A 21,698-nucleotide genomic window follows, 5' to 3' on the forward strand; every position below is an offset into this window, starting at 1 on the left:
AAAAGTTGATATAAAAACTGCCCTATGTGTAATTTAAATGTTTGTACAACTGTGTATTATTTGAGTGTTGATTATTAAATACATTTGATTAATTCATTATTAAATAAACGTTAATGTCCTTTTAGGTTTTGGTTTTTGGCAGAGTGGATCCTGAATTTTTCCTCCGATGCAATAGTATAAATATATTTACACAGGAATTACAATCGCAAGAAACAGTGAATATGTGTGCTTTATGTAAGAACATCTAAACTAACAGGTTTCATGCAAGTAAAACATTTAAATTAATCTGCATATCAACTTGACAAATTAGACCCAATAAATTCATTTAATTTTGTGGTTTAGATAAAGAAGAAGTAGTTTTTGTGGGTTAGATAAAGTAGGAATAGATCTTGAAATTACAAATGAAGGTAAGATTTTCTTCCAGTGTAGGCTTTAGCGTGCCACCCTAGGTCTTTACTGTCCCCCTCTGGCCACCCACCTTTCCTGGAGGCGCCACTGGCAAGACATCAGAGGGTCTTCCATCTCTCATTAGGGTCATGCGTTCTCATTCATGTTGTCATGTGGGCTCGTGCTGTATCTCCTGCTGCGGACATTTCGGATCGTGCATGTTTGGGACTCCTGATAAATAATTTTGTAAATAGTTGATGAAGAAAAACTGTATTTGTTGGAATTCTCGTTTATTCCTGGATTGAACTGTAGCCTGGTATTAATTGTTTAATCATGAATCATGATGGAGGTGGATGTTTGATCCATGGAATATAAAAGAAACTGAGTAATTCAACTGTAAGCTTTCATCTGCCCAAGGAAAACAACCTGATAGAGAAATGGTAAGGATATTGCAATTTTATTTTACTTGCAGCATTTTGCTTTATTGCATTTTTATTGATGTGTGTATGCAGTTGAGTGCATAAATACCTCAGTTTATAAATCTCTTGCAGAATTTATACAAATATAAGAGATATGATATCTAATTGTTTAATTTCCCTTCAGAATTACTGCATAAAAAAATGTATGGCTATATGTAATAAATATATATAAAATAATAACAATATACACCGATCATCCTCCCTGTAAAATACAAATCTGTAGAAAAACAGAAACTGGTAATTGTCTGCCAGGACATTTTCTGTTAAGTTTACGGACATTTCCTTTAACCCTAAAACAATAACACAATATAAATCGTAATTCAAAATATGAAGGAAAACCCCTTTTTTAGGGTGCCGTCTACAAAAGTTTACATCCATTTTAGATAAATGTTAAATGCATGCTCTCAAGGTCATATGGCTATTATCGAGAAGAGCTCAAAATGCTGGAAAAGTTGGGATTTTTCTTTAAATGGTGGGCAGTTTCACTCAGGACGAAACAGGGACTTACAACACATATAAACTGTCACTGATCATTGACAAAGCTACATACTATAATAAAAGCATAGCTGGGATCTATACTTTGAACATGATCATTTGTAAATAAAGTTGTTATTTTGTAATGTGGAGCAGTAAGTATCTGTAATGTGAAATAGCTTAAACAGGGCAGAACTAAATAAAGCAAAATGCTCTTTTATATGATCCATATTATTTTTAAAATTATAAACATTTAGCAGATTCTGCCATGGGTAAGCGAACTTATGCACCTACCTAACTGCATATAAAGATAAAATACTTGCCCCAGCCTGAGTCTACCTTCATAGTTTACCCTTGCCTGATTAGTTTTGGAGGATGAATTATGAATAATATTGACGTAAAACCTTTTAATAACTGATATATAGCCCTTGTATGTTACGTGACAACTAAAGAAAACTAGGTGAGGACTCAATTGCAAAAGAATAGTGATTTATTTAATAAAAGAAACAAAGTAAAACAAGAACCCACAAGGGGGAAAAACATAATATAAAACAAAAACTTCAAAAACAAGCATACCAGAGGGTCACGGGAAAACAGGAGACGTATACAAGACAACAATCCGACAAAGACTGCAAACACCAAGGAACTTATAAAAGGGACAAATCAGGCAGGTAATGAGGGATCAACAGGTGAGGTGGGGCAAATAAAACCAATAATGAGATAACAAGGAAGGTAGGATCGAGACAGAGACAGGAACACAAAACACCACATGTGCGACACGAGACAGGACAGGCATGTGACATTGTGACAACTTATTACAAACATTCATTCTTGCAATGTGAATTTAATCTTCCGTATTGTCTCTACAAAACATGTCAAATGGCTGTGTGTCTAACTCTCATGTCCAGTATGGATTCATCAACACATGTTTGAAGTCTCTAGTGATTGACAGATTTGGAGAAGAGACATGGGACAAACTAAGGTGAGCATCCATAACACTCCTATAAATTACTTGATTTTACACAGAAAAATACTGGTTTTGATTGCATTTTTGCAGGGATGGGGCAAGGGTCCAAGACACCTTTATGACTTATGAAGTGTACACAGATGACATCACCATGCAGTTAGTGACAGAGGCCTGCAAGATGCTTGGTGAAGCGCTTTCTTAAAACTGTGTTTGAGTTTCAGAGCACCCAGCTGTATTTATTAGAAACAGCGTGCTTGTTCTTTATCACCTAAATCAAAGTTAATGTACACTTTCTTTGTTTATCCAAAGACATTGAACAAAGTGTGTTGCTGACGCAGTTTGGAGAATACTTCTTTGAGTTCTGCAAAAGGTCTGGATATGATCATATGTTGCGCACCCTTGGAGGAAATCTCTTTGAGTTTATGGAGAATCTGGATTCACTGCACAGCTATCTCTCTCTTTCCTACAAGGTAAAGTGAGCAGGACATTATTATTCTCATAAACATCTTGAGGAGAATTTCGATCAAAGACACTGTTTCATAATTTATTTGTTAATCTAGAATTAATAGCCCACTTTTGATGTGCCAAAATAGGACCTTTCATTCTCACTCAATATTACTTTTTCTGAGTTAGTGATTTATTCATTCATGCATTCAGAATCATTTATAAATATTTATTCTTGTGATAAGAACTACAAAAACATATGGCTTTCATATGCATCTAAGCAAAATATCTATAGCAAATTTGTGTTGTCTTTATTTTATTTTAGGAAATGAACGCACCATCATTCCGTGTAGAAAAAAACAATGACGGCACCTTGCTGTTACACTACTACTCAGACCGACGAGGTCTTTGTCATATTGTCCCTGGTAAACTATCTATCTATCTATCTATCTATCTATCTATCTATCTATCTATCTATCTATCTATCTATCTATCTATCTATCTATCTATCTATCTATCTATACGTATGTGCTTCAGGAAGTAATGAAATCTTCTGGTTGACTGGTCATTCTGATGTTGTAGGTATCATTGGAGCTGTGGCCAAAGACTTCTTCAACAGCACAATAAAGATGGAAATAGTGAACCAGATAGAGGAAGTTGAGAGGATGGGAAAAAAGGAGCATATTGTTTTCCTCATCACACCAGTGTTCTTAGACAAAGTATGCACTGAAAATGCTTTCTCACCAACTCTACACAATTTATTTTTGGTGTTCTAGATATATGTTGTAACATATATTAATAATAATTGTATTATTTCACAGTTATATACAACATTATGTATACTATTGAGGATTAGGGCATATACAGTAAAACACACCTTCACTGTTCCCTTTCGTTGTCACTTCGAGTTACGTCGAATGACGATGAAATGGGGTTTGCTTAGAAGCCTCTCGTCTTCGAAAGAAATAAAACGAGCCAATGGCAAGGAAATGCCATGGGTCTGCAGAATTTGTATGGCGTAACTCCGCCCCACCGCGTGGGTATAAAAGGAAGGACACCGCAATATGCAGATATGTTTTCGCTTCGGAGCCAAGAAGTTCTCTTCACTCCTGCAGCCTATTCTCTGATTATCTTCGAGAATCTTCTAGACGAGCAGCTTCCAGTCGGTGTTGGTGTGATGGCGAGTTCTGGCGAGTTTCACATTTCTGCCTGCTGAACTGAACAGCGTGTGTGTTTCTCCCTGGGCGCTTCAGCACTGCTGCGAGCTTTTCTCTCACAAAAAGAGCGTGCACGCGGCACATCTTTTTAAAGACATTCTGCCCGTGTATTTCTGAGTGCGGTATTCTGATAGATTTAGCTGATGGGCACGAGCGCTGTTTTCACGTGTTTGGGCTTCGATCACGTTCAGACAGCGTTCGTGGATGCGTCACGTTCTCCCAGCGGGAACATGACCATCGCAATGTAACAGTCAAGACTCTGGTAGGTCGGCAGGTCTGGAACTAAACCGACTAAACATTCTCGGTCCACACCCCGTCTTGCACACAGCAACCCGTGCAGTTCCGAAGTGAGTTTGCTGACCAGAGCCGCGTCAGAGGAAATCATGTATATCGTCCTCTGGAGATGAGGGCTCGTCTGTGCTGCCATCCTCGGGTGTGCTAGCATAACGAGTCTGATCCAGAGTTGACAGCTATGCTTTCCCGGGCCGCCGCGAGTATCGGGCTTGTGTGGAACCATCCGCCATGTCCCGAGCACTTAAGGCTGATGATTGGTTTTTGGGGAGGCGAACCCAAATCCTTTCTACCCGGACGTGCATGAAAAGGCCATGAGATCGTGGGAGTCTCCTTTGACTTTTCGCGACTGCTCAGCTGCCTCTTCCGGCTTCTCTGCCCTCGCAGAGGCCTCGGCCAAGGGTACACTGGGGTTCCCCCCGAGGAGTGTTCTGTGGCAACATATCTGTGTCCCCACAGCGCCTCCACCTGGCGTGGCGACCCTAAGCACCCCACCAATGCCTGTAGGTTGTTTGTCTACTCCAGTGGCAAAGACCTATTGAGCTGGGGGGCAGGCTGCCACCTCACTGCATGTTATTGCCATCCTTCAGGGTGCTCAATGACATGCACGTGGGTAGGGCTGATTCAGGGCTCATCCAAGAGCCTGCCACCACCGACCTCGCTCTACGAGCGACAAAGGTGACCGCACGCTCCCTGGGTCAGGTTATGTCCACATGCATGGTCAGACATCTCTGGCTTAACCTGGTTGATATGCGCGAGGCTGAGCGAACCCACTTCCTCAACTCCCCCATATCCCAGACTGGCCTCTTCGGCGGTGCGGTCAAGGACTCTGCCCAACAGTTCTCGGCCGCCCAGAAGCAGACTGAGGCTACCAAACATGTTCTGACCCTGCGGTCAGCTGCTGCCACCCAGCCGCCGGCTCAGACGCCTTAGTCCGCCTGCCCCAGCAGTACCGGACCGCGCCGTGGAGGTGGTCGCAGGAAGGCGCCCCTGCCTGTACCAGTCCCGCAGCCTGCTGAACGGCAGGCGATGCGACACTCCCGTTACGGGCAGCTCAGATGTGGGTTCCCCCAGAGGGCGCGGATGGCAGTGCGCGCCGCTTACGAGCCTCGCCACTCTCGTCCCCCTCTGTCGCCAGCAGAGATGGGCAGTATTTTAATTACATGTATTTGAAATACGTATTTAATTACTTTTGAGTATTTTGTAATTTCCTTAACAAAAATAAATGAAATGTAATTTGTAATTAAATACTTAGAGACTGTAATTTGTATTTAAAATACTTAAAATACTTATTTAAATATATCATTTTATTTCACATATATTAACTTTCATCACCAGACTTAAAGGGATAGTTCACCCAAATACATGAGGTGGGCATGGCAACAAGGCATGCTACGAGTACCAGTAACTCCGACCTGCCGTCAGACCTTCACCCCTTGGACAAACCTCTGCTTTCTACGGGCCTGAGTGCCCTTAGAGCGAGTTTCCAGGCATGTTGTTGTTTCAGCAGATGCCTTCTGCATGGGCTGGGGTGCCATGTGCAATGGACATGTTGATTGCCTCGAGTTGCTGGCAGTACGTCTCGCTCTGCACCGCTTCCATGCGTTGGTCAAGAACCAGCACGTACTAGTCCGATCAGACAATACTACGACAGTGGCGTACATCTACCCACAAGGTGGTCTACGCTCCCGCCGTATGTCGCAACTCGCCCGCCACCTCCTCTTTGGAGTCAAAAGCATCTGAGGTCGCTTCGAGCCATTATATTCCGGGAACCCTGAATTGTGCAGCCGTCGAGCTTCACGTCTCAGCCTCTTCCTGGAGAATGGTGACTTCCTGGAGTCGGTTCAGCTGATTTGGGATCAGTTTGGGGACGCACAGGTAGACCTGTTTGCCTCCCACGACTCGTCCCATTGTGACCTGTTTTACTCCCTGACCGAGGGAACGCTTGGCACGGACTCATTGCCGCACAGCTAGTACCGGGGCCTCCGCAAGTATGCGTTTCCCCCAGTGAGCCTTCTTGCACAGACCCTGTGCAAGATCAGAGAGGACGAGGAGCAGGTCATATTGGTTGCGCCTCATTGGCCCAGCCGGACCTAGTTCTCCGAACTTTTACTCCTCGCGACAGCACCTCCCTGGCCAATCCCTCTGAGGAAGGACCCTTTCTCAGAAACGGGGCACCCTATGGCACCCTCGTCCCGATCTTTGGAACCTCCACGTGTGGCTCCTGGACAGGACTAGGCAGGTTTGAGTACCCTACCACCAGCAGGGGTGGCTACCATCACTTCCGCTAGAGCATCGTCCACGTGACATGCCTACGCGTTGGAGTGGAACCTCTTCATCAACTGGTGCTCTTCTCACCGATAAGTGTCATGCTTTCCTTCCTGCAAGATGGGTTGGAGCAAAGGCTGTCTCCCTCCATTCTGAAAGTCTATCTTGCCGCTATCGCCGCACATCACGACGCAGTTGAGGGTAAGTCCGTGGGAAGGCACGACCTGATCATCAGGTTCCTGAGAGGAGCGAGGAGACTGAATCGTCCTCGCCTCCTCTCGTTCCCTCTTGGGACCTCTCAGTGGTTCTAACTGCCCTGCAGAGTGCTCCCTTGAGCCTCTGCAATCAGTGGAGCTTAAGTTCCTGTCAGTTAAGATAGCGCTCCTGGTTGCATTGGCCTCCATTAAGAGGGTAGGGGACCTGCATGCATTTTCCATTGACCAAGCGTGCCTGGAATTCGGGCCGGCCTATTCTCACGTGATCCTGAGATATGCCTGGATATGTGCCCAAGGTTCCCACCACTCCTTTTTGAGATCAGGTGGTGAACCTGAAAGCGTTGCCCCTGGAGGAGGCAGACCCAGCCTTGGCACTGCTCTGTCCAGTACGCGCCCTCCGTGCTTATGTAGAGAGAACGCAGTGTTTCAGGACCTCAAACCAGCTCTTTGTCTGTTATGGTGGGAAGCTGAAGGGAAAGGCTCTCTTCAGGCAGAGGCTGTCTCACTGGATAGTGGACGCCATTGCTTGGCATGCCAGCAGCAAGGTCGACCGTGCCCCCTTGGTGCGAAAGCCCACTCCACCCGGAGTGTGGCTTCCTCTTGGGCTCTAGCGCATGGCGCCTCGCTAACAGACATCTGCAGAGCTGCAGGCTGGGCGACACCCAACACATTCGCCAGATTCCAAAGACAATCTCCGAGTGGAGCCAGTGTCCTCCCGTGTACTCGCTTCAACCAGCCGGTACTAGGACCCGCTCAGGTGTCTTTGCTTGCTCGCCATTCCACTCCATGGACTGGATACGTGCGATATTCTCCTCAGGTGAGCCTCACAAGCCCTGAGTTCCTCCAGCGCTGTTGACGTCAACGCCAGAGTTATGCCTCCGGCAGCTTTCGCGATTGGCTAAGTGCCGCCATGTGCATGGTTCCCCCTCTGGGTGACCCCCACATGTGTATTTCCACTGTAAGCCTCTCTGAGCATGTGTCTTTGCCTTGGCAAGCCACTCTGCCACCCCTGGGGTTGAAATATTCCACCCTGCGGGCTGGACACCCCAGTGCTCTCCGTATGCATCCCCCCCTCCGGGTCATATGTGTGTTCTGTAAGTCCCCCCCCCCCCCCCCTTCGGGCAGGCACTGATTGCATATTTCCTCTGAGATATGCTTCCCAGTGTACCTTGGTATTCCTGTGTTAAGTCGGAGTCCTTCGTCCGTGCTAGTCTCACGACAGGGAGCTCAGACTTGCACAGGGCACTGGAAGACAGCCGAGTTGGCGTGATTGGACTGGGAACCCCATTTCGTCGTCATTCGATGTAACTCGAAGTGACAACGAAAGGGAACGTCTCGGTTACCGATGTAACCCTCGTTCCCTGAGTAGGGAATGGAGACGTTATGTCTCTCTGCCACTTCCGCTGTACCGCTGGAACAGCCGAGTTCAGTCTTGGCTCCTCAGCAAAAGAAACATATCTGCATATTGCGGCGTCCTTCCTTTTATACCCACGCGGTGGGGCGGAGTTACGCCATGCAAATTCCACAGACCCATGGCATTTCCTTGCCATTGGCTCGTTTTATTTCTTTAAATGAGAGGCTTCTAACATTTCCGTTCCCTACTCAGGGAACGAGGGTTACATCCGTAACCGAGACGTTTTCTTTCTAGGACTTTTCTAAAAGGTCCCTCCTGAAGAAGTCTGAAAATCCTGTGCAGAAAAACCACTGGGGCACAGTCAGAAGCTTGATACATCCAGAGAAGGGTAAAGATAGAATAAAATTATTTGTTCTAGGAAGACCATGATGTATATGAGATGCAACAAAATTGACAATTATTATTTTAATCCTACAGTTATGTACACCTCTTAGCTGAGCCTCAATTTTAGTCAATCACAAAATGATGGTAAAGATTTGTAATCAGCAACATTCTTATATTACTATTTTTCTAAACAAATTACCATGTTTTCCTGAGATTAATTGTAGAGTAAACTTTGTGTTTATGGGTGATTGTATTAATTAGATTTTTTTTTCCACATCAGATAAAACTTTAAGGGGATTTGAGCCTGTGTATCCAGATAATCTCTGCATTGATCTGAAGACATTTTGCAATGCCTTCCCTTTCCACATTGTGTTTGATGAAGAAGTAAGTGATGGTTGTGCATTTACATTTATTTATTTAATAGACAAGTTTATCTGAAGCAATTTACAAATAAAGAATGTGTATCAGATTAGTACACAAGCTAGAGCAGAAATAAAATGCAGAAAAGTAGTGGGAAACCATTTATATATACAGTATATTACTATTATTATAGGAAGTTTGTTTATGGTTGTGTTTTAGTTTTTACCCATCGTAAGCATTTGTTGAGTGATGAGCAAATATCCTATAGTAAAATCACACTAATATTTATAAAATAATCTGTTAAATGTCAACACTACTGTAAAGCCGATATAAGGATACAAAGGCCATGCACAACTGAACATGCCACAGAAATCCAGCAGCTAAGTGGCATGTGTCACAACATTCAGTGCCACTCACAACTGGATATGTCACCGGATGCATCACAACTTCCACCAGCATGTAACAGTGACATAATATAAGATGTGGAAAAATATAAGATGCCAATTTTGTGCAATGAATACTGCACATGACAGCAACAGCTCACCTGCACGAGGCAGTGGTTGTACAAGCTCTGTCATTGGCTGTCATCTTCTTAGTCAGAGTCAAGTGCACATTGTTGGTCATTATTTGCATGAAATTGAAAATAATCTCAGAATGTTATTTCAGAATGTTGACCAGAATTAAAAGCAGATTTATCTTGAGCTAAGCAATCTTCACTGGGAAATGCCATGGAAAAAAGTGTTCCGGTGTGCAGATATTTTACAGAAGTTAGGTTTTATCCTAATATACTATATGCATGTGAATTTGTATGTGCACGAATTTCTATATTAATTTTGTACTTATCCAACATTTAAACATCAGGTGGATAGTAGGTAGCAGACCTGTCCAGTGGAATGAGGACAGATGATTGGGAGTTCACTCTTGTCTGCAGCAGAGTTTTAGAAACATACAGAAAGCAGTGGCAAAGATAGAACTCTTTAAAGGGCTTTAGACAGTGAAAGGAAAGAGATTGGTCAGTAATTTTTGACTGCTGTGGGCTGTATTTCTTTGAGCCTTCTTAAATGTGGAAAGTTGCCATGTTGTTACAGATGTGTTGATAAAGTGACTGAGAGAGCAATAGTTTTAAAAGCATTCTGATTAACATTTTTCTGCATTGCTTAATGCCTAATATTTTTTAAATTAAGTCATTGATCTTTTCTTCTACTCAATGCATCCATTCAGCTACAGGTTAGACAGGCAGGGGTGACTATTCAGAGAATTGTGCCAGAGTTACAGACCAGGTGTGGCCAGCTGGATCAATATTTCACCATCCAGAATCCAAAGGTGACTTTCAACATCTGCAGCATCCGCAAGTTCATTAATAGCCATTTTATTTTGCGGGCAAAAAGAGAAATAATGCCTATGGCTTGGAAAGAGAGACCCATGCTAGAACTGAGAGGTGAGAATTCTCAGCCATTTATTCCTGATTGTTTCTGCTGTTCTGTCAAAAATTCTAATTCTATTTTTTATACATATCTGTAATATGAACTGTATGTATATTAATTGAAATGAAAGTGGTATGGGGAACACTATGTGTCTCTTTGTCGGTGGTTTTCTTACCTGTTCCCGAAGACATCCATGAATGTCTCCTTTGTCTGACACACCCATTTCAGGTCTTGGAGTCTCTACCAATAATGTCCTGAATCAAGTGTGTTTAATTAAGGAGACATACTAAATGTGCACTGCTAGGGGAGCTCCAGGAACAGAGTTAAGAAAGTGTCAGGTTACCTATGTAACCCAACCGGTTCCCTGAGAGGGAACGAGATACTGCATCATGGCGTTGGCAAATAGGTGCCTGAGAAACACTCCATCAGATTCTATTGTCTGAAGGAAGGCACTTTCAGGCATGCCCCAAGGTCTGGCAACGCGACGCAGCATCTTGTCCCCCTTAGGGAACCGGGTTACTTATGTAACCTGAGATGTTCCCTTTCGAATAGGAACTTTGAATCTGCTTAATGGAGTTGACGATATGGGAACAACAATACCAACATCGACAAACCAAGGGGAAATCAGAATCAGAATGAGCGTTATTTGCCAAGTATGTTTACACACACAATGAATTTGTTTTGGTGACAGGAGCTTTCAGTGCAGAAGAAAGTACAGACATGATGCAGACATACATGATAGTGCAGACTATCAACCAGTGTCAACCAGTCCCTAGTGTCAACCAGTCCCTTCCCTGTTTACTGAAGTCAGCCGGATCCCGGCCGTATCCAGATCAGATGGTGGACCTGCACCTGGACCCATCCATGACACATCCCTGAAGTGCCAGCCTCATCAGCCCTGTGAAGGCCTCATCGACACGACAGCCATCAGCACTGATCCTCAACAAACTCGTCTCCATACCGGAATGATGACTCCGACTTCCAACCAGATGGAACTGGATTCATATTTTGAATGTTCTAATCCAATCTGACTTCTGACATGTAATGCTGCCTGGATTACAATCATACACTGTTCGCTTGTTGGCCAGAGGAGAACTGGCCCCCGACTGAGCCTGGGTTTTTTCTTCATTCTGTCACCTGATGGAGTTTTGGTTCCTTGCCACTGTTGCCTTGGCTTTTGGCTTGCTTAGTTGGGGACATTTAATATTCAACAATGTTATTGATCTGCCTTACTTAAGGTGGACGATGACACAATTTTCTTCTAGAAACAAACTTTGTCGTATTATTTTCATGTTATCACTGTGAAGCTGCTTTGATAAAGGTGACTTGACTTGACTTGCAGACATACATAGGAATTACACAGTAGAAATTAAATATAACAATAATATAAGAAACACAAATTTAAATAATGCGATATACAGCAGTAGAAAGAAAAGGAAAGAAAAAAGAAAATATATATATATATATATTAATGAATGTACAGATATGTTATTTACAAGTGAACAGTTTATGATATAATTTACAGATGTTATGTACAAATGTACAGGTATGGTAGACCATGTACAGTTATGAGAGTTTTAATTGTTCAGGCTGAATGTAGCCTGTGTGAAAGTAACTGTTCTTGTGCCTGCTGTTCTGATGCTCGGTGCTCTGTAGCGCCGGCCAGAGGGCAATAGTTCAAAGAGAGACTGGGCTGGGTGTGTGGGGTCCAAAGTGATTTTCTTAGCTCTTTTTCCCACTTTGCAGGTGTAAAGATTTTGGAGGGCCGGCAGGGGGGAACCAATAAGCTTCTCAGCGTCTCCTGATGCCTGATTTGGTAGCTGAACCAAACCAGACAGTTATTGATGAGCACAGGACAGACTCGATTAAAAACTGTTTCAGCAGCTCCTGCAGGTTGAACTTCCGCAGCTGGTGAAGGAAGTACAACCTCTGCATGTGAGTGTCCCACTTCGGGTCCTGAGAGATGGTGGTGCCCAATAACCTGAATGACTCCATTGCTCCCACAGTGCTGTTCATGATGGTGAGTTGGGGGAGTTCAGGGGGATTTATCCTGAAGTCCACTATCATCTCCACTGTTTTGAGCGTGTTCAGCTCGAGGTTGTTATGACTGCACCAGACAGCCAGATGTTCAACCTCCAGTCTATAAGCAGACTCGTCATCGTTTTGGATGAGGCCGATGACTGTTGTGTCATCTGCAAATTTCAGGAGCTTGACAGATGGGTCTTTGGAGGTGCAGTCATTTGTGTACAGGGAAAAGAGCAGCAGGGAGAGGATGCAACCCTCAGGAGCACCAGTGCTGATAGTGAGGGTCCTGGATGCAGCCTCCTTACTGCGCCCACCAAAGCAGACCAAGAGTTGGGTGGATTCACGCCACTGGCCTAAGTGGTAGAAGTTCATCCTAAGGGCCCGGATTGGACATAAAAAATGCAATCTTTCTTGCTCCAGTGACTCATGAGGCCCTTGGCCAGTTGCAGAAGGCACCTTTGGGGCATAATCCGGCCTATGGGTGTAATAGACTAGTCAAGGGGAAAAGTCTAAACAAGAGGAGGCTACTGACAGTGCCTGAAAATCTCCTACTCTTTTGAGTAGTCAGTGTTAACAAAAGAGACACTTTAAAAGTCAGTCCCTTTTGAGGCTGACTGTAGGGGCTCAAATGAATGCAAGTAAAGTCAAGTCACCTTTATTCAGTTCCGTTGTATTCATTTCATCTACGAAGCAGTCCTGCAAAAAAATTATGTCATCATCCAGCTCAGGTCAGTTCTCATACAGCAGCGTCAGTACAGTCAGATCGATAATATTGTTAAATATTAAGTGTTCTCAACCAAGCAAGCCAGAAGAGGCAATGGCAAGGAACCCAAACCCAATCAGATGACTGAAAGGAGAAAAAACTAGGGAGAAACCAGAAACCAGCCCTGATAAACCTTTCAAAGACTACTGAAAGATCCCAGGAAGGGACTTGCGGCCTGCAGATAGGCTTCAGCCGACTGGCACTGCGCAAAAAGCAGGAGACTAGGGGATGTCTCCCAATAGAAACTCCATCAATAGGTTTATAAATAGTCGAGAGCTTCCACTTCATTGCATACAGCTTCCTCATGGAGGGAGCTCTAGAACTTAAAATTGTCTCAACAATCTCAACTGAAAGACTAGAATCTAAGAGCTGGTAATCTTTAGGGACCAGACCCAAAGTTTCCAGATCACCTATTGGTGGTGATATATTGACCCCTGCACAGTCCCTTCATCCAAAAATGAACCCTTGCTAGAACTCCCGGAAGCAGAGCTATCAGAGGAAAGGCAAACCGGAGAAACCTGAGAAACTTCCTGTGTTCTGGCAATATCTCAATGTGGAAGTGTGCGTCCTTCAAATCTATCATCACAAACCAATCCTTGGTTAGAATTACTCTCAGAAAAAAAGGTACGAAAGCTGTCCCTGGGGCAGTGTACCTTTTCAATAGGAAAAAAAAAGGGTACTGTGAACCCTTTTAGGTACAAATATGTACATTTTAGGTACTAATAGGTAGCCTGATGAAGGTCGTGAGACCGAAACGTTGCTAATAAAACAATTTTATATTACTTGCAAGTACTGATAGTGTGCGGGAGTTCCTTATTTGCAGATTTGTCGACCTACCTATTTGGTCTTCTTTTTCTACGCACCTATCACCTGCAGGTGTGCGATGGTGTTTGTTAATTAGGTACTAATATGTACCATTAAGGTACCAATATGCACCCTTTAGTTACAAAAGTGTACCTTTTGAAAAGGTACAGCCCCAGTGGCAGCTTTCGTACCTTTTTTTTCTGAGAGTGTACGATAAGTTTCAGCGTTAACATCTTGAACCTGTATGTCCACGGAGTAGGGATCAAGCAACTCAGATCTAGAAAGGGATGCAACCCCCGTTCTTCTTAGGAACCAGGAATAAGCAAATGTAAAATCCTGATTCTCTGTCGGGAAGAGGCATGATGTTCGATGGCCCCTTTGGCCAAGAGAGACTGAAGTTCCAAGTACATAATATCTGTTTGATCTGAGTGTACTACTGTGGGCTGTACACCAGTAAAAGGTGTACGTGAGGCAAACTGGATCCTGTAACTCTTTTCTTTTAAGAACCCATTGAGATACATTCGGCAGAAGTCAACACGCTGCCAAATTATCTACAAGCGGTATCAACCTTTCGATAACCGGAAGAGATGGTCTGTTCGCTTTCCTGTAACAGCCTGCTGGGATTGAACAATCCAACAGGTAGCACTGACCCTTTTTCTCTTTTGGCACATGATGGTATGGTGTGGACCAACTCGCCTCAAGGAAGAGAGGTGACATCCTCAAGACAAAGAAGCTGATGGCGTGTTTCTCAGGCATCTATATATAGTCTCGGTGACATGCTATGCAGACACCAGCTTCAGACACCGGCTCACACAGAACCATTCCCATAATGTCAACGCCATGACGCAGTGTCAAAGTTCCTATTCGAAACTTATAATAATAGCATAGATGTATTTTTGACCAAATCTGTGTACTTGATTATTTTATCTTATATTTAGATTTATTATCCAGGCTTATATAACTTTGAAAAATGTTAATTAATAGAATTATCAGAATTATTAGAATTAATTTCTGCATTCATTAATTCAGATATTCCCCTTTTTCATCTCCTTATGTCCACCTCACACCCTTTTGTACCTTTAGGGAATATGAAATTAACCTCTCTAATGACTGTGGTTTAGTAACTTAATCACACTAAAATGTGGTGTATTTAACATATTTAACATTCTCTGCATCCCTTAATGCATTTGCCTCTATACCTCTTTCCTAACATTTTTCTTAATTCCTTCTCCCAGGACAAATGATATGGATGCCTCTGTTGCGTTGCATGCTGTACCTCGCTTCGCCCTTACTTCGCAGCTTGCAGGAGCTGGAGGAGCACTGCATGCACCTCTCTGATATTGCTCCACATGACGCTACACGTGATCTGATCCTGCTTAACCAGCAGCGTCTAGCGGAGATGGAGCTCTCCAACCAGCTAGAACGGAAAAAGGAAGAGCTGCATCATCTTTCAAAACACCTTGAGGAAGAAAGACAGAAGACAGAAAATCTACTCTATGCCATGCTGCCTAAACATGTTGCCAACCAGCTGAAAGAGGGCAAGAGAGTGGAGGCAGGTGAATCAAATGGAGGGGTGGATGGTTAGGCAAGCAGAGAATGCAATGAGTAAGGTTTCAGTAGAAGGGGTGAGACAATAGAAGTGTGTCCCACAATGTACCTCTTTAGTATTTTCAATTAAAGCTAGGCAGTCATTCCATTTAAATTATCAGTTGTAAGGTGCTAGGTTCTCATTTGATTCATTGATTTATCATTCAGTAATTACACAACCATCTCTCAAATTGCCCAAATTTAACTCCCTGCATAGATTGTCAGAATAAAAAGTACAAATGCACAGTGAGTTTCAACATCTGTGTCTGAAAGTGCAACTGGGTGACAAGAGAAAGAGGGGAACAGGATCAGGAAAGGATCTCGAGCTGTGACTTGTTGCGCTGCTGTGGCATATGATGGACTTATTGTTCATTGAGATTTTATTATATATGATAGAATAAGTTTGTAAAATTTGGGTAATATATATTGTTATAACATTTCATTATTGCAGATTTGTAATTAGTTTTTTTTTTTAACCAGTAAAAAGCAGAATAATTAAACACGGTTGACAAGAAACCGTAGACAAGACAAATAATATTATGAGATTATAAAAATAATAATAGACAAACATTATATTTTCTGTTTAATATGTTTAACAAAGCCAAATCTAAATGTACCCTTATATATTTATTTAACTACCCCTTGCGGTAATCTCACCCCTGGGTGGCAATCACTGCTCTGGGACATCTTTGGATCAGGATTGATTCTACTATATGCATTTACTGGAACTAATTCAGCCCATGTTGGACAGAATGCATCAGAGGTCTTCAAATATCTTTCTATGACATGTTATAAAATAATTATTACTCTACTGTTGGGGACCAGGATGCAAAGATCAGAAACTCCATCTACAGGGGCACTATGAACTTACTTATGGTGTCTGCTGAGATCACTTATGTCACAGTACAGTCTAGCGTGTGTAGTTGAGGCATGGGTCTACTTACAGCTTTTTTTGAGACAGGAAGATAATCTAGGAATAAAAGAATCAAATAACCCAATGGGGAAATCGCAAACATGACAGCAATATGTGAATGTATTGTTGTGATTTGTTCTTAGTTCCCTGTCCCACAGTTCAACAAGAAACAGAAATAAAAATGATTTATGTACTGACAGATTTTTATGACAAATATACAAAACTGTATAGAGAGTTCACCTGTTGCAATTTGTGTATGTGTTCTGTGAGGTAGAGCTCTCTCAAGTGTCCTCATTCATTAGCTTGGTGTAGATACTTAGTCTCTCTTTGTTGGTTCTCTGGAACTGGTAGCACTACCCTGATAGGAGCAGTGAGAAGAGTTTGTGTGCGGGGTGGTGAAAGCCTGGCCCTAGTTCTGCATCGCTGAGTGTATATGTCTGTGATGCAGGGAAGAGAAGTCTTGGTGTCCTTCTCTGCTGTCCTTATCACTCTGGATAGTGCCTTTTGATTCTGCAATAACCCCCCTTAAGGTAAACAGAACAGAACCAACATGAATGTATTGCAGATATCATTAATTCAAGATTTTAAAGTTCTCCAAAACACGCTGGGAACTATTATTTGCCCCCTTTTATTAAATACTTTTTGCAACCTCTTTTTGCCGAGATAACAGCTCTGAGTCTTCTCCTATAATGACTGATGAGTTTGGAGAACACCTGACAAGAGATCAGAGACCATTCCTCCATACAGACTCTCTCCCGATCCTGCAGATTCCCAGATCCATGTTGGCGCTTCTTCTCTTCAGTTCAGCCCACTCATCTTCTATAGGGTTCAGGTCTGGGGACTAGGATAGCCATTGCAGATGCTTGGTTTTGTGTTCAGTGACCCATTTGTTGTTTTTATTTTGATGTTTGTTTTTGGATCACTGTCCTGTTGGAAGATCCAAACATGGCCCATTATAAGATTTCTAGTAGAGGTTGTCAGGTTTAGATTTTTTAACTGTTGGTATTTGATTGAATCCATGATGCCATGTATCTGAACAAGATGTCCAGGACATCCAGCAGAAAATTTGGCCCACAGCATTACAGATACTGCAGAGTATTTCATTTTACACATGGGATACTTTTTTATCCCTGTGTGCACCAAACCCATCTTAAGTGTTTTCTGCCAAAAAAGCTTTTTTTAGTTTCATCTGACCACAGAGCCCATCCCGCTTGAAGTTCCAGTCGTGTCAGTTACTTTTCAAACGTTCTATGGACAGATGAAACAAAACTAAAAAGAGGTTTTTGGCAGCAAACACTTAATACTTTGAGTAACACTTAATATTTTTGTGATAATATTTATTATTCAGGACAGTTAGCAATCAATGAATACTGCACATTTATGCAAAGTGATTAATTATGAAATACTGTTGATGAATTATGACAACATTTACTTTATGGTGTTTATATTGCTGTAGATAGTTGTGCATATTTTATCTCTCTAATCTTTTTGAATAAGCAGGTGGAAGAATTAATGCATATGCAATTCAAAATAAGAGTCCCTGTGAATTGTGATCTTGTTTATAATTAAAACTCTCACATAATGCATAGGGTTACGCAATAATCTGGGTCCAAATGCTCTTTATGCCAAATGCTATCAGATCCCAAAAGCAAACAACAAATGGTTTTTATTATACACTCATTGTGTGCTATGATACAATAAAAAAAAAAAAATCATGATTCCAGAGCTCCCCAGTCCAGTTGTCTTGTCTTGTCTTGTAGAAGGATAGTGTTTCTTGCCGTTTTGCGATCCCCCAAAGTCACTTGTAGTGTGAACGCAGCTTGCGTCACTTCATTATAATTTACATTTTTTTGCTAGTCAAATCTTGACTCTACAGTGCTTTTCTTTTAGGTGAGTTTGAAGAGTGCACCATCCTCTTCAGTGACGTGGTGACCTTCACAGATATCTGCTCTGAGTGTGAACCCATCCAGATTGTTTCCATGCTCAATTCTATGTACCTGAAGTTTGACCGTCTTACCTCTGTACACAATGTTTACAAGGTGAGCCTTAGTCATGATGATTTTTCTTAAATGTAAGACTAAATTGATTCATTTTGATTTGAATGATATGTGTTACAAAATGTGTTCGGCAGGTTGAGACAATTGGAGATGCTTACATGGTTGTTGGTGGTGTGCCAATCTTGATGTCAAGTCACACTGAGCGTGTTGCCAACTTTGCCCTAGGCATGATCATAGCTGCAAAAGAAGTTACTAACCCTGTGACTGGTTGCCCTATTCAGGTGATGGGGTTATCTTTGATTACTTTAGACTTGAGATTCAGTGTTTCAGTCTGTAATGTCAAGCCATACCTGCTTTTCAAAAATTCACTTTTCCATGAGAAACATTATAAATCTTCAGATGTTTTGTGGGTTTAGGAAAGATTGATTTTTGCCAAAAAATATAATTGTATCTTATTCATATCTTATTATATACTCTCTGTTTTTAAATATACTTCTATTAAAGTGGTGTTTTGTGTCCCAGATTCGGGTGGGCTTGCACAGTGGACCGGTGTTGGCAGGGGTGGTTGGTGAGAAGATGCCTCGCTACTGTTTATTTGGAGATACAGTTAACACGGCGTCCCGAATGGAGAGTCATGGCCTGCCTGACAAAATCCACATTAGTCCCAGTGTTTATCAGTGAGAAGCATGAAAATATGTCCTCTATCTATCTTACAGTTACTTCAGATAATCTCTGTTTGGCACTGTAAATATACAGTATATATATATAAACCTTAACGTAGATGAATACTTATTTGGCTGATTTCTTGTTAACAGTGCTCTAAGAAATAAAGGCTATCAGATGGAGGAGCGTGGAGAGATAGAGGTAAAAGGTAAAGGAAGAATGCAAACCTACTTCCTACAGAGGAACCTAAAAGTCACCGAGAGTGAGATCATGGGGCTTTTGGTGCACAACCCTGACTCAGTCAGGAAGATGACTCATTCTGGAAGAGACTGTGCTTCACAGCTACCTCACTATAGGGCGGAGTTAAAAGGTCTGTTGAATATGTGTTTATTATTGGGTTACCAGTTGCATGGCAAATGGATTGGTGTCCTACTATATATTCTTAATAAATCCCATTCTTTATCGGGAGAACTATAGATATGTTAGATAAACTGTTTTATATTGTATTAAATATATTATTGTATATTACTTATATATTATTAGCCAATTTATAATTGCATTGCATTTTTTGCATGAACTACTGTTGGAACACACCCCTGTACATTCGGGTTTTAACCTGTATTCACCTCTCCCCAAATCAGTTGTATCAGTTGCAAAATGATAGTGAATATAAAATAAACATAAAATTAAACAGCACATATAATATTTTTTTTATTGCATTCTTTTTCACTGACATTTTTTGAGAAAAAACAAAACAAAACAAAAACAAATTGGTACATTTTTATGACCTATTTTGTACCCTACAGTGAATATATGCTGTATATGCTTACAATAAAAAAAGAGAAACAGATTTTATTGGTCCATTCCATATAAAATTATAGTTTTATTAATAATAAATAATTATGAATTAATTAATGTACAGAAAACATCAATTATGTTACTGTTTTCGATATGTCATTGCATGTCTTCTGTTTTCTTCCTTTCTATCTCTTCCTCTCTTAAAGCTACCCAGAGACTGCAGAAAGGAGACAGTTGTCCATTGGTACCAATGAAATATGGAGATAGTCCAACAGAGAGCAAACCTCCCGCACAGTCTATTGAACCTCAGAAACGCAATATAACAGGTATCACCATGCAGTACAGCAGAAAATAAAACTTTAATAAATGGGGAAGTCTGATAAATGTAATTTTGAGAGATAAAGGGATAATGTCCACTTTACATTTTTTACATTTTACAATTTTACATTTATTTATAACAAATGGGTGCACTGGCATTGCTTATATCATTGACTGCTATGTTCACTAACAGGTAAACCACGAGATTCTGAGAGTTATGGGAGTCTTTACAGTGAGAAAAGCTCATTGGACGAGCTCACAAAGGAGAGCACACCCAACAAGACTGACAATAAGAAACCTTCAATTGATAAACAGAGCAAACATGTTCACACTAGGTTCTGTTTGTTATTCTGATCTGTTTCATGAGCCCAGATGTATCCAATATGTTATACTTTAACTATAGTGTTTAATGTAATGGTAATATGGAACATGGCTGTCTGAGACAAGCTAATTGCCAATTATTTGTAGTATTGTCTACACTGCATCCAATCATTTCAACTTTTTTAGCCTTTAGATGCCTTTAGATATTTTTTCCCTTTTTACTATTTTCTCAAATGAGGGTCCCCTGGGCAATACTTGATATCAGGAGCGTGACCCCAAAAAGATTATGGAAAAAAGATTTTCGGGACTAAGACCTCAAAGCCTCTGGACTGTCAATGGCACTGATATCTTATGCAGATTTTAAAGGGGCAGATCTTAAAGGGGCTATATGCAGAATTCAGAAACACTTGTTATTAGTGACACCGGTGGCCATTAAGTGAACTGCAGCCGGCTACTTATTGCTCATGCTCGCACCCGGCACACACAACGCACAAGAAACTGAACGAGATTCAGTGCCCCACAGCCTGATATACTCACTTTGACGAAATTGTTTTTCGTTCTTTGCTTAGAATGAAAAAGAAATTGGAATACCTTTAACTAACATGAACAAACAATGAGCAATACATTTGTTATAATATTTATTAATCATTGTTAATGTTAGTTAATGAAAATACAGCATGTTAGTTCACAGTGCATTAACTAATGTTAACCTTTGATTTTAATAGTGTATAAGTAAATGTTTAAATTAATATTAACTAAGATTAATACATTCTTTAGAAGTATTGTTAATTCTTAGTTCATGCTAATAACTAAGGTAGTTAACTTATGTTAACTAATGAAGCTTATTGTAAAGTGTTACCGAGACTATAGACTGTAAAGATCTGGCTATGCGAGACTATAGTTTGAATTAATCCATTTTTTTTGCATGACACATTGACATTACAGTACAGAAAGCTCTTTCTGTATTATCCTGAACATTATATAAGCATAGAATAGAATGGAAGAGAGGCTCTCGGGAGAACAACCTTTTGATTTTCCCAGCAAAAACGTCCTGGCACCTTCACATAAAAAAGCATTCTACAGGCTTTCATAGACAATCTAGGTAGTCGGCGGAAAGTGTCTTTTTTTTTTTTTTTTTTTTTTTAACAAGCAGTTCAACACATTGGCAACAAAAAAGCTATTAACACATGAAAATTCTTACATATAGCCCCGTTAACTCACTAATAATAATAATAATAATAATAA

At 41.4% G+C, this 21,698-nt stretch overlaps 1 protein-coding gene across 1 annotated transcript; it reads left to right on the forward strand.

Annotated features, from left to right (window-relative positions):
• The first annotated feature begins 2,183 nt into the window (after nt 1-2,183).
• LOC130104397 (guanylate cyclase soluble subunit beta-2-like) lies at nt 2,184-20,562 on the forward strand. The gene is made up of 15 exons (XM_056270917.1): nt 2,184-2,322; nt 2,398-2,492; nt 2,617-2,777; nt 3,077-3,176; nt 3,334-3,470; nt 8,391-8,484; nt 8,761-8,864; nt 10,062-10,278; nt 15,092-15,412; nt 18,247-18,395; nt 18,488-18,634; nt 18,876-19,030; nt 19,169-19,386; nt 20,021-20,140; nt 20,326-20,562. Exons 1-15 carry the CDS (start codon nt 2,213-2,215, stop codon nt 20,484-20,486), a joined length of 2,289 nt encoding a protein of 762 aa, XP_056126892.1. The 5' UTR covers nt 2,184-2,212; the 3' UTR covers nt 20,487-20,562.
• The last annotated feature ends 1,136 nt before the right edge of the window (nt 20,563-21,698 follow it).

The sequence above is a fragment of the Rhinichthys klamathensis genome, unplaced genomic scaffold, assembly GCF_029890125.1.
Source record: "Rhinichthys klamathensis goyatoka isolate OS25496 unplaced genomic scaffold, OSU_Roscu_1.1 h1tg000014l_1, whole genome shotgun sequence".
NCBI classification, from domain to species: Eukaryota; Metazoa; Chordata; class Actinopteri; order Cypriniformes; family Leuciscidae; genus Rhinichthys; species Rhinichthys klamathensis.